This window comes from Miscanthus floridulus, chromosome 19, assembly GCF_019320115.1.
Source record: "Miscanthus floridulus cultivar M001 chromosome 19, ASM1932011v1, whole genome shotgun sequence".
Taxonomy (NCBI): domain Eukaryota; kingdom Viridiplantae; phylum Streptophyta; class Magnoliopsida; order Poales; family Poaceae; genus Miscanthus; species Miscanthus floridulus.
The window spans coordinates 101,760,926-101,773,607 of NC_089598.1; the positions used below are offsets into that span (position 1 = coordinate 101,760,926).

Consider the following 12,682-nt stretch of genomic DNA (forward strand, 5'->3'; position numbering starts at 1 on the left):
GCCGCCGCCGCCAGAAAGGGCTACGGAGAGAGATAGGGTTGGGAGAGAGAGACAGCACCGGGGTATTATGGATAATTTTATTGATCGGTCCCACCTGTCCAGCATCTAAACCGTGAAAACCAAATAAGGCTGTGTTTAGTCGTAGGAATTTGGATTTTGGAGCTACTGTAGCACGTTTGTTTTTATTTGGCAAATAGTGTTCAAACATGGGCTAATTAGACTCAAAACGTTCGTCTCGTAATTTCCCACCAAACTGTGCAATTAGTTTTTCTTTTCGTCTACATTTAATGCTCCATGCACGGGCCGCAAACATTCGATGTGACAGGTACTGTAGCAACTTTTTAGAAGTTGAGGTGGAACTAAACAAGGGCTAAAATGAACACGTAATAGTACGGAGGACAAAAGAGTTCAATAGCACCTGTAAGCGATTAAACTTTTTAATGGCCCGTGAATAATTACTATTTTTTATAATAACACACGGGTGAAAGCCTCTGTTTTTTTCCAAGACATGGCATTCCACGCAGGTTCTTAAACTGGGCAAGAACAAGATTGGGGGGATTCTTTGTGTGCCATTAAAAAAGATCGCAATGCTCTATAAGCTCTTGAAAAAGTTCAGCAGTCTTCAGCGCCACTGCTTAAACTTTTTTGTGCCCTCCATGCCACTGTCGTCAGTTTGGGCTCTAACGCCGTCAAACTGCAGGTGTGAAAAGTTGAAGTGTAAATATGTTATTAATTTTTTTTAGCATCTTAACGACTTCAAATGAAAAAACTCAAAACTAGAAAGTTGTAGATCTCGTCGAGATCTATAATTTTCATATAAAAATTATCTTCATTTAATTCCACAAAAAAATATGATTTGATATAATTAATATATCTTAGAAAAATCATATCTTAGAAAAAAAATATGATTTGATATGATTAATTAACTTTTTGTTGACATATAGAGAGTTCTACTACTACTCATTAATCAGCCTGTTCGTGTGTTGGTTTCAGTCACAGCCAGCCAACAGTATTTTTCTCTCATAACAAACCAGCACCCGTCAGACTTATCAGCCAAGAAACCAACTAACGAACAGACCGATTATCACACAAGTTATAAAACCTGTGTCACGTAGAGTTGGAATTTTGATTAGACTGCGCCAAGGTTGAGTCGTAGAGTCGGTCGCCAGCCAAGGCTCCGGTATTCATACCAAAGTTTTCAGTTTTTTTTTAACAACCAAAGTTTCCTTTTTTTTTTAACAACCAAAGTTTTCAGTTGGATACCGGCCAACCGTCACGTTACTGCATACTCCATATACCTTCGAGATCCGAAGTAAACTCGGTGTTCTCCCCGGCCCCCTTCTCTCTGATCTCGAGAATTCACAAGCCATGGCCGCGCTCCCGCTGCGTGCGCCTCCCCCCGCGGCCGTGGCCGCCGCGTCCCGTATCTCGCGGCCGTTCCACGGGGCCATGAATGCCCATCCGCTGGGCCGGCGAGGCCCCTCGTCGGCGCCGGTTAAGTTGCAGGCCCGCACGCGCGACTCGTTTCGCTCCCACTGCGAGAAGCGCGCCGATCGACTCAATGAGCCAGATCCGGAGCCAGAGAACCACGATCCCGATGAGGTAAGCCTGTGCAGAACAGATCGATCTCTTCGAGTGCTGGAACTTATCTTTCCGTTTGTTTCCTGTTGTTCCTCCAGGCCGCGACCCAGCAGAACTACCCCTTGGTGGAGGAGCTACTCAACTACAAACAGGCACTTTTAGCTGCTATGGGCGTGGTAAGTGTTTCTGGCGATGGTTATCAACCACTAGTAATTTCGTATTGTTAGGTATGTTTGACTTTGTTATTAGTTCTGACGCATGTCACTGTTTTATATATCACAGCGGGTGCCTCCTGATATGTTCCTTAAGGAGAAGGAACGAATTTCTGACTACTGGCTGAAGTTGTGTCGTTCAGCTGACGGTCGGGTTAGTTCTGTTTGAATCTCAATCACGTTGGAACAAGTCCGACAAATTGCTTTGTTACTACTACACTAGTATATAAAATTTTAATTGTTCAATGTTGAAAACGAACCGCTAAGTTTATTAGTTTTTTTTAATCTGATGTCATTAGCATTCTTTACATATTGGATTTAAGACATGTTTGTAAAGCAAGGTCGAGCGAGTTTCCAAAGACTAGATATCTCATTATCTTTTCCTCTTTGTTTATCTGCTGTAGAATAAGAATGAAAGGGTAGTGGCGAAAATAGTTTGCTCAAGAGCACAGAGGAAGCTTTGGATTTGGCTTCCAAGGTCATGGTAAGTGGGCCTAAGTGTCCAACTATATATTTTTTTTGCTCCTTTATTTTATATATAGGCACAGTATGCAATAATTATTTTGATTTTCTTAACTTGCCACATCCATCGGTTGTTTTAAAACCACCTAGGATATTGCACATGACGGCCCTGGTACAATAGAATTTTCTCAACATACAACAAATCAGGTAACCTTCACTACCAGGTTCATGCCACTTTAGATAACACTTGTGAACTTAATGATCTTCTTATCTCTATAATATAGATGGTTAGGACATATGCAACTATACTTTATAATGTTGCCGGTGATGCTTACCACAAGAAGATCGGGACAGAAACCACTCTCTCGTTTCTTGGTGCTCTTAGAGGCTTGGGGGCAATTTGTCATATCTTAGTTCAAGATACCGTGACTAAGCTCAAAGATGGTCATTTGAAAAACAAAATCACCCATCATATGGATACATATTCCCAAGAGTTTTATAAGAAGGTGAATAATTTGGAAGATGAAGTTGCAAGGATTACGGAACAAAAGGTACATCTTTTGTCCATAGATTTACTTGCCATCATCTTTAACCGAATTTGTTGTCTCAATGATATTGTTAACTACTAACCCCTTGTGCATCCAAACTTCGGTAGCTTCAACAGATTGTGACTACGATGCTCCAGTATGGCCTTGACCATGCAACCGTATATATTTTTCAGCTTATTGAAGGTCGCAAGCTTGCACTGAAGTACCTAACATCCAAGGTTAATAAGAAATATGATGTCCAGTTTATTTCTCTTCTCATTAGCAACACATTTTATCTCTTTGCTATGCCTAGCTTTGACTTTGTTGCAACTTGCAATGATGAATGCCGTCGTGATGTATATTGTTGCAGGAATAATAAAATGGGCAAGAGTATTGAGGAGTTGTCTTTTCTTTGCGTGAAGCCGTCAAGACAACTTGAGCCGGAAAAGGATGGATTGGGTACTTCGGTTGCTTTGCACATTGACTTAGAGGAATATTATGGTCACTGCCGGGCCAAACAGTGTGCAAGTGTTACACACTTATGTGAGTCCTTAACTTGTGTTCACCCTAGTTAAAAGTCACACTTTGTGCTACTGATAGTCATGCCATCACAACACTAGACATGGAAGACAAAGCAACAGACCAAACAACACTACTGCTACTAGTAGATAGATAAGGCCCTGCTTGAAGTAGCTTTGTTCCGGCCTGGGCACGATCACCATCTTGTTCTGGCTAGGAGGGGAGCAGATCTGTTCCATGGAAACAAAGTACAATACAATGAGTCAGAAACTGATCGAGCTAAGAAACGGGGAAAAAAAATTAATAATAGTGCAGAGATTCGTCAGAGTTAAGAAACTGATCGAGCTAAGATGGTTTGTTTGATGCTTAGCTACAGACAACAACTTGTTAACTGATGATAATTAATAAGACAACACGAGGTAAACTGAATTCAGATGGTTGAGTCATAGCCCGACTCAAATGACCAGACAAAAACGAGCCCAGGTATGTTATACATTAGAGACAATTTGACATCCCAATGAGCAGAGCAGACACAATGAAAACACAGGAAGCAGCTCGTATTATCACTGCTACCTACTAGTACTAGTATCAACAGGTAGGCTAAAACGAGTAGAGAAGTAGATTTTGCCAACCTGCTAGTTGGCATCGCGCAGCATGTCGCCGATGTCCTTCTCCACCAGAGCAGAAATACGCTGCAGGATGTAGACGAGCCCCCTCTGTGGCATGGAATCAAAGCACGAAGCAATTGATTTCAGTTAGATTATATATTTTTGGAACGCCTGCACTACACAGACAAGCAACGAAAATCTCGACGGTTCAAACACTTGCCTCGGCATCGTCGTCGCTCTCTGGAAGCGATGCGTCCCCGCGGAGCGACCAGTCCTGTGGAAGCGGCGCCTCCAGAGTGGACGACACGAGCCGACGCAGAAGGTCCAGCGCCTCCACCACTTCGGACACGTCCTTCCAAGTCGCCCGGCACTCGCTGCCGCTCACCGCAGCAATGATGAGTGTTTCCCCACACAGCCTGAGTCCCTGTATTAGGAGATTACAGGCAGTAGTAGTAAGAACGACAATTATTGTAGCAGGATGAAACTACTGTATGCAAAGAATATGTGCCCAAATTTACCTCAAAGAACTTGCTCTCAGTTGGGGGCCTAAAGTGGTTTGCCACATTAGCCCAGAGACCAAACGACTTGTTAACATAGCTTGCGAGCAAGACCTGATAGATGATAGAATGCGGAAAATCATCCTCATCAAACAGCAGTATCTTGACACCGCTTGTCTCTCTGATCTTGCGGTCCAGACTGGCCTTCAACTCACGGACAAGCCCATACTAAAAACGGAGTAAATGCCTAAAGATGGCAACGGCCCCCGATATTCGATATCCGACGGGTATTTGATCCATTAGAGGATGAGGATGAGATCATATCTTTACCCGCGGGCATCTAAATTAGTAAGAATCCACCCCCGACGGGTATAGCGGGTACGGGAACGTTCCCAGTTTACCCGTCCCCGTTACCCGTTGGAGAACCCGACTATTTGAGCTGTCATGCGAGTATTAGGCCCAAAGAAGCTCAACATAGGTATTTTGGTCCAAATCTGAACAATCATATATATAGTTTGTATGTTCTAGGAACCCTAGTTCAATTTTTCCTCACCATCTCCGTCAGCAGCACAAGCACGCCTGCCTCACGAGCGCTCGTGCCCCTCGCTTCCTCAGTTCGGTCTCTCTGCCATCTTTGCTCGTCCTCCTCGCAACCTCGCTCCTTCTCCTCGGCATCTCTGAGGCTCCGACACTTATACCCGGGTGAAGAAGAAACGTCTCCGATTGCAAAGCTGCGACCCCAAGTGTCCTTATTTATCGGGTATGCAGTACCCGTTGGGTATCTGTTACCCGACCGATTCCCGACGGGTACGGAGATGGGCAAGAATCTATACCCGAGCCAGTTAACGGGGACGTTGACAGGGTGAATTCTCCGTAGCAGGAAAGAGAACGTTCCGGCGATACCCGACGGGTACATCCCCGTTGCCATCCATATAAATGCCCAACAAACTTTAAATCAAAGTAAATTGAAGGTAAAGGTATATAGAGTTGTAGGCATGCAACAGCACCTCCGCTGGGTCGGCCGAAATTTTTATAATTTGACCATTTTTTTAAGAAAATTTACGTTTAGTCTCTGTAAAACTAAAACTCATCTTTAGACCTTGGGGTCGGCGCCAGTACTTTTGGCGCCGAGGTAACACGTCTCGGCGCCACAGATCTTGACGCCGAGGTACCTAGCCGTGCATAGCAGGACATCCTAGGTGGCGTTCACGTGGCGGTACCTCGACGCCAGAATATATAGCGCCGAGCTCGGCGCCAAGATCTATGGCGTCGAGCTCGATGTCAAAATCTGTGGCACCGAGCTCGGATTCAAAACGTGTGGCCCTCTCGCGCTCTGTCTGCATGAGAGAGAAGGGTGTGGGGACCGCCGGTGAAGTGCATGCAGCAATGCAGTGCCTGGTCAGTCAGAAGCAGCAGATGGTGCAGCGACCGAGGTTACGACGAGTCACATCAGGTAGCCCCTAACCATGTATGTATAGTCATTTCTATGTGTAAGGAAAATTTAAAAATTAGCCAGATTATTTCTATGTGTAAGGAAAATTAGCCAGATTATTTCTATGTGTAAGGAAAATTTAAAAATATTAAAGGAGGACCAAATAAAACATACAGAAAATAAAAACAAAAAAGATTGTCAGATTATTTCTATGTAAACTAAATTGTAAAATATCAAAGGAGAACCAAATAAAAACATACAGAAAATAAAAAAAATAGTTAGATTATTTCTATGGAACCCAAATTATAAAATTATAAAAGGGAACCAAATAAAACATACAGAAAATAAAATAGGCAAACAAATGATCAGATAACTGTTCTAATTTTAACTATTTCTATTTACGAATAATCAGTTACACCAATTGATCATAGAACTTACGCACAAACAGAAGTAGTAAATATGGTCCAATAAGATAAAATATACTAGTATTAAAGAAATGACTATACATACATGGTTAGGGGCCACACGCTTTGAATCCGAGTGCGCCATGTATTCTGGCGCTGAGGTACCGCCACGTGAACGCCACCTAGGATGCCCTGCTATGCACGGCCAGGCACCTCGACGTCAAGATCTGTGACGCCGAGACGTGTTACCTCGACGCCATGAGTACTGACGCTGACCTAGGGTCCAGAGATGAGTTTAAGTCTTTCAGGAAGCTAAACGTAATTTTTTTTCCAAAAAAAAGAGTCAAATTGTAAAATCAGGCCGAGTCGGCTCCCTCTTTGGCTGACCAGACTCAGCATTTGTGGCTTTAACAGCCCACACCGAACGCGGAAACGGGTCCTTCAAACATAAGAAAAAGAAAACAATAATGTCAAAAAAAGAAATTGAGAAATATATTTTAAAATCACAATAAAACAAGAACCGGATCATCAAGGGACGAGCGACCAACACCAAACTCAGAAAACGGGATTTGGAAATCAAAAGAACGAAAAAGAACAAAGGGAAATCGATCTGGGTACGTAAAAAACCTCTGGATAGTTGTTCTTTGGCAGACTCGAGCCGAGGAAAAACATTTAGAGATGAAAAACGCAGGCTGAAGAAACCCAGAAAATCACCACAAAATCAAATTCTAACTAACCACAAACTGAACTGCAATCACCCAGCCGTAAGCCTTGTCACGACCCCAACCGTTTCTTTTACAGAGTTTTTGAACCAGAACAAAGACCAAAACAGAAGAGGAAGAGAACATGCGGAGGAGTATAGAAGTACACTAGTACACTGAAACAGAAAAGAAGCAAAAAGAAGGCCGAGACGACTGCATGCTCGTCAGTTTCATCTTGGCAGCAATATACTGCTCATGTGGGTACGATCCGTTAGTGTGGCGTCCGAGCAGCGCACACACTTTGCATAGAAGAAAAACAAAACAACAACAACAATAACAAAGCCTTTAAGTCCTAAATAAATTGGGGTAGGCTAGAGTTGAAACCCATCAGAAACAATCAAGGTTCAAGCACGCTGAACCTTGATAGAAGAAAAAAACACCGTGAAAAAAAACAATAAAAAAGGCTAACAACAAAGAAGATCGCTGTGTAAAAGGCAAAGAGTTAGTATATGATGTTCTTGTTTCCGGCCACCTCCATGCATACATGGAGGCCGAGAGAAAAAGCAAATCAAACAAAACTCACACCGAGATCGATCGGTTTCCCTTCCCACTCCATGGACGGGGTTTGGAGCGAGGGCACGCATACAAGAATCTGTTAGGTTGATCTCCACTGGTCAATTGGGTCCTTGATCCGTGCCCTTATCGGGGGCGCTCAGCCTTTCTACTGGCTAATGGGTCCCTGTCGCGCAGCGCAATAAATAGGAGGTGGGGGCTGGGGCTCGAGACACGAGGTTCACCGTAGCCGCCAGCGCCCCACCGGTTTTTCTATCCCTAAGCCGATGTAGAGGGTGCGCGGTAAACGACGGGAAGCGTCATCGCCTTCGCCGTCGCACTAGACCGTGCCTCCACATCGCTGCTACCTCGGCGGCGGCGCCATGGCCGCGACTACCTCTCGATGAGGTACATTAACAAGTCCTTTATCTAAGTTAAGTAATTACCCGCTAGATAACACCTAGAGAGGACGTTTAAGTTCCATCAATGGTATTGGTGCCAGGTTCTAGTGTAGGTCTAGATTAGGGTAGAATCCCTAACCCTAATGACATGGACGGAGAGCGAGAGGGACTCACTGAGCTCCTCCGCCGCCGTCGTCACCGCCGTCGTGTGGGAAGAGACCCGCTGTCGCACGGGAAGGAGACACCGAGTCGCCATCATCGGGCGCGCGGGCTAAGGGCGCCGCCGTAGAGTGGCATCCGAACCCTAGAACCAAAATCCCAAGCAATACCCAACCCTAACCCTAACCCTAGCGAGAAAAGAGGGAGAAGGAAGGGACCTACCCATTTTCCCTTACCACCGGCCGTCGTTGACGCCGAGCGGGAAGATAAACCGCGCCGCTTTGCCGGTGCGCCGGAAGACCGGCCGAGCAAAGGGCTCGCCGGTGCTTCTGACGTTCCATGTGCGGGCGCAAGGGCACCGCTGCACAACCCTTCGATGGTGGCACGCTCACTCTCGGGTGAACGCGCGCACCACTGAAGGGACGCGCGACGGCGCCGCCATCTCCTCTGGCCGCCGCGAGCGGGCGCTGCTCCACTGTCGCTCCGTCGGGGCGCTCTTAGGACAAAAGAGAAGGGGAGCGAGAAAGAAGTACAGGAGAGTTGCTGAATCTGCTCCGGCGGAGTTTCTCCTCACCGGCACCGACGGCCACCGTGGCCGCCGTCGCTGTCGCCACTCGGCGAGAGAGGGTCGAGGGGGGAAGAATGAACGAGTCTAGGGTTTGGGGGAGGCCGGCCAAGCGGGGGTGGTTTTTGTTCTCCCGATCGGTACGCACGACCATCCAATCGAGATGGGCGGGTGGCGATGACCGGGCCGGCTTACAGGCCAGGCGGGCGCAGGGATTCCCGGCCTAGGCCCAGGTTGCGGCCTGGGCATGGGGCAGCGCGGATGAGCGCACGTGAATGGGGTCGTGGGTCGGCACCTAGGCGCGCGAACGCGAGCTGGGCTGCGCGCGCGGGCGCGCAGAAAAATTCAGCCGCGGCCGAGCGGCTGCCGGTCCGCCGAGCCAAGCGGGCCGAGCCGACCCATTTTATGGAGGGCGGTAGCGCAGGCCCATTTTTCGGTTGGGCCAAAATAACCAGAAGAAACTGTTTCAGTTTTACTAATTTTCAGAAGGAGTTTTGAAGAATTTTGTCAAGTTTTGATGTTAAATCTGTGTCAAAATTTGAACCAACGGAATAATTTTTCGGAGAGTAGATGAGTACAGTAAAATGCTTCGGAAAAGTAGATAAATTATTTTTTCATGTTTCCACTGCAAAGTTTAATGCTGATTATCTTCTAATTAAATTTGAATCAATGGGAGAACTTAATTTGAAGAACAATTATTTTTATTAAATTATGATTATGTTTATCCTCTAATTAAATTGGAACCAACGGAAAAATTTAAATTAGAGGAGTAGTCTGATTTGTTTTTGTTAAATTATGGTATTGTTATTTTCTGACCAACGTTGATGATAACAATATCATAATGAGTTTAAGGTTGAAGTTTAAATCTCTGATAAATTTTACACGAACATGGTCAAATTTTCAGAGAGTAGATAAAGACCAAGAAATGCTCCTGAACTAATAGAATGTATTTTATTATCGTGTTTCACTGCAATGATGTTGATTATCTTCTAATTAAATTCAAACCAATGGAAGAATTTAATTTTGAAAAGTGGTTATATGTCTTTCAAGTTAACTTATGAGTTTTATGCATTAATTCTATTTTCTGTCCAACGGTGATGTAGAATTGATGTAGAAGTATCTTGTAAGTTTTATTTTTTAACCGATGAGATCAATCGGTTGCATGCCAACAGACTGCAATGCTATGGTATGTGAATGAAAAGGCTTGAGTCAAGCCAGTTTAGGACTGTTTTTTGTTAGTTTACTAATTTTCTTATTAAATTGGAACCAACAGCAAGATTTAATTGTAAAATAAAGTATAAGTGAATGTTTTAGTCATCCTGACTAAATTTTTCGTTACGGTAATTTGTATATAGATATATCCAGCATGGGGAGAAGTTTGGCATAGTACTTATGCTAGTCAATCCTGCATGGCGGGAGAAATTTTGTGATGACTCATATGTTTTTTAATCCCGCATAGCGAGAGAAGTTTGGGTAGCTCTTATGCTATCCTAGTATTGACCATGGCACAATAGAAATGCACCGTCATGATCAATACTAACCAAAGGATAAAAAAATGATGCAAGCGTGACTTGAAAAAGTACTGCTTATAAAAGAACTCGTTGAGTTCTTGAAGTGAAATGAGGAAAGTGTACTCCTATATGGATCAAGAAATAACTTTTTTTGCATGACGTAATCATGTGAATGGAGTAAGTAATAAGTGTCACCTTGGTCACAGTTTTCCTGAATAGTTCTCGAAATTATGGCAGTAAAGTTTATGCCATATTTCGAGGAGAGAATAGTAAGATCAATTAGGAAAGATACTCTTCATTAAAAGTGAGATAAAAAAGTAATTAATATGAATGTGACTGTCGGAGGAGTAAAACAATCATAGTAACGATACCCCTAAGCAGAGAAATAGCTAAATTACTGGACTTTTTAAAATTCCGATAGGAAGATAGCGTAGTTAGCCTCAAAGATATAAAGGCGGTGCTTAAAGCGCCATATGAGGTTTTAACAGATTAAACCAAACAAGAAATTTAAAGGTACACTATCTTTTTTAGAAGATGCGATGATCTGGGGGAGCATGGTATGTAGATATCTATGACTTGAAGAGAAGCGGGACTACGTGCCCACTTCAGTGATTTAAAAACAACGAATTTCTCAATACCTGTTGACGTTGTATAACTTATACAACACCTGTTGTGTAACACCCTCGGTGTTACGCCGTAAATCACTTACTAAAATATGTCATAAGCATCATGTTTAAATGTTATTGCATGTGATAATATGAACAAGTAAAGCATTGTAATTTAAACGAAAAGTCATTTCGCGACCGAGGAAATTAGCAAGTAAGGATATTCACGAATTTTTATTGAACAAGAACACTATAGAACGTGTAGGTGGCACTGAAATAAAGTTGGGAGTGCAAACTTTGTAAAGGGTGATGAAATACTTGCTATTGAAAAACGATATGGCTAAGTGGTATTTCTAATAGCTTAGAAATGCAAGCTGAAATAGAGTTGATTCAAGACTTAGAGAAAATTTCACGTTGGCAACAACTTGACATAACCATGTTTGTCAATTTATTTAGCAGAATTGGGTTAGGGAGTGAAGGGGTGCTTTAGCTCGGTTTAGTAGACCTATGTGCTAACTTGGGGTGGAAGAGGTGGTTTGGAGGTAGGAGCAATGGTTTAGGATTTTTTCACGCTTTAAAAACTGTGCATGCATTGTTCCCGGCTGCCGCCTCTATCTGAGTGCGGTCACCGGGCCGAGCGAGCTCAACGTCGTGGCCCTAGCGCACCTGGCGCGCGCACTCGTGCTGCCACGCGCGGCTGGCCGTCGCTACTGCTACCCCCATGCCAGCTGCCGCGCCCATGTGTCCCCACGCCCATTGCCCCAATGTCGCAGCGTCGGTGCGTAGGTGCGCGTGCACCCTGCGCGTGGCCGCCTGCTGCGTGCCCATCGCTGCCTCTGCTGCCGCTGCTGTCGCATCCCCTTGCTGTGCGCTGCCCTGCACCGCACCACGTGCTTCCACACGCTGCACTGCAACGCGCCAATCGTTGTGCCACGGGCCCACGGCCTCGCTCAGTGCAGCGTTTCTAGCTCGCCTAGGCTCCGCACGCGCGCAGCCGAGCCACCGTCGCCTCGTCATTAATGGCATTGAGGCGCGCGGGCCGAACCGGCCATGGGGGTGTGCCCGTTGGCTTGTGCTTGGCTGCGGGGTGTTCCCATCATGCCATCAGCGTCATGCTAAGCCACATTGAGTCGTGGCCATGTCCCTACTACCGTCCGTTCCCTCTCTGCCGCACCCCTGCCTCCGCCATCGCTGCGCCGTGCCTGTGCGCCTAGGGTGAGACGTCGCGTCCCACCATTCATTGCGCCACTCCTTCGCCACCACACCCCTCTTTGGCTGCCCCACCCGCTTTGATTACGGCTTAGTCGAGCCCCAATTTGGAGCGGTGCCCGCCACCACGCCGTTAAGACCCATCCCCCCTGTGTCATGGTTAACCGCCGCACTGAGCCCCCGATAAAATTGACTGCACCTTTAGCTCTGCGCTGAGCCTCTTTGTGTCGTGCGCACGCTAGCTACAGCCCTGGGTCATCTCCTGGCCATGGACGCGGTTGTGCCATTGTGGTCGCCGGTCACCCCCGCTGTGCGCACGTGGCTAGCTTCACTCGGGTTGGCTCTGACCAAGCCAGCACCCCGAATAGGTCTCAAGTGAGTCGTAATTGCTCGTCTGCCCCCCTATCACCTTGTGGTTGCGGCGGCTCACCGAAATGCCTTTGTCGTTGCCGCAGGATCCACGCTAGCATGGCTAGGCCTTGCTATGGCGTCCTGGCCCATGTTTTCACCGCCCATCGATTCGCATCGGTGTCTAGGTGAGCACCGGTCCCTTAGATAGGGCGGGGAAGGTCCCGGTTGGCCGGCAGGGGTCGCCAGTGCCATCGGTCGCTGCGTCGGCGTGTGTGGCCAAGGCGAGGACCTCTCTGTTGCGAAGGAGAGGAGGAGCGAGGGTTTTGTTGCAAAGTCGTAGTCTGTTGAAATAGTGCATGTAGTGTTAGTAGTATTATCGGAGAACG

At 45.9% G+C, this 12,682-nt stretch overlaps 1 protein-coding gene across 2 annotated transcripts; it reads left to right on the top strand.

Moving 5' to 3' along the window:
* The first annotated feature begins 1,287 nt into the window (after window positions 1-1,287).
* LOC136529459 (uncharacterized) lies at window positions 1,288-3,596 on the top strand. 2 transcript variants are annotated; one of them, XM_066522539.1, is made up of 8 exons: window positions 1,288-1,602; window positions 1,680-1,757; window positions 1,864-1,947; window positions 2,198-2,277; window positions 2,406-2,462; window positions 2,540-2,806; window positions 2,911-3,021; window positions 3,153-3,596. In XM_066522539.1, exons 4-8 carry the CDS (start codon window positions 2,275-2,277, stop codon window positions 3,156-3,158), a joined length of 444 nt encoding a protein of 147 aa, XP_066378636.1. In that variant the 5' UTR covers window positions 1,288-1,602; window positions 1,680-1,757; window positions 1,864-1,947; window positions 2,198-2,274; the 3' UTR covers window positions 3,159-3,596. The 2 variants fall into 2 exon arrangements, with proteins under 2 accessions (XP_066378636.1, XP_066378635.1); XM_066522538.1 differs by lacking the exons at window positions 2,540-2,806; window positions 2,911-3,021; window positions 3,153-3,596 and having other exon boundaries at window positions 2,406-2,498.
* The last annotated feature ends 9,086 nt before the right edge of the window (window positions 3,597-12,682 follow it).

Coding starts and splice junctions, on each gene's coding strand:
- LOC136529459 (XM_066522538.1), top strand. CDS start 1,369: ATGGCCGCGCTCCCGCTGCGTGCGCCTCCCCCCGCGGCCGTGGCCGCC. Junction 1,758..1,863: donor TTTTAGCTGCTATGGGCGTG/GTAAGTGTTTCT, acceptor TATATATCACAG/CGGGTGCCTCCTGATATGTT. Junction 1,948..2,197: donor GTCGTTCAGCTGACGGTCGG/GTTAGTTCTGTT, acceptor TATCTGCTGTAG/AATAAGAATGAAAGGGTAGT.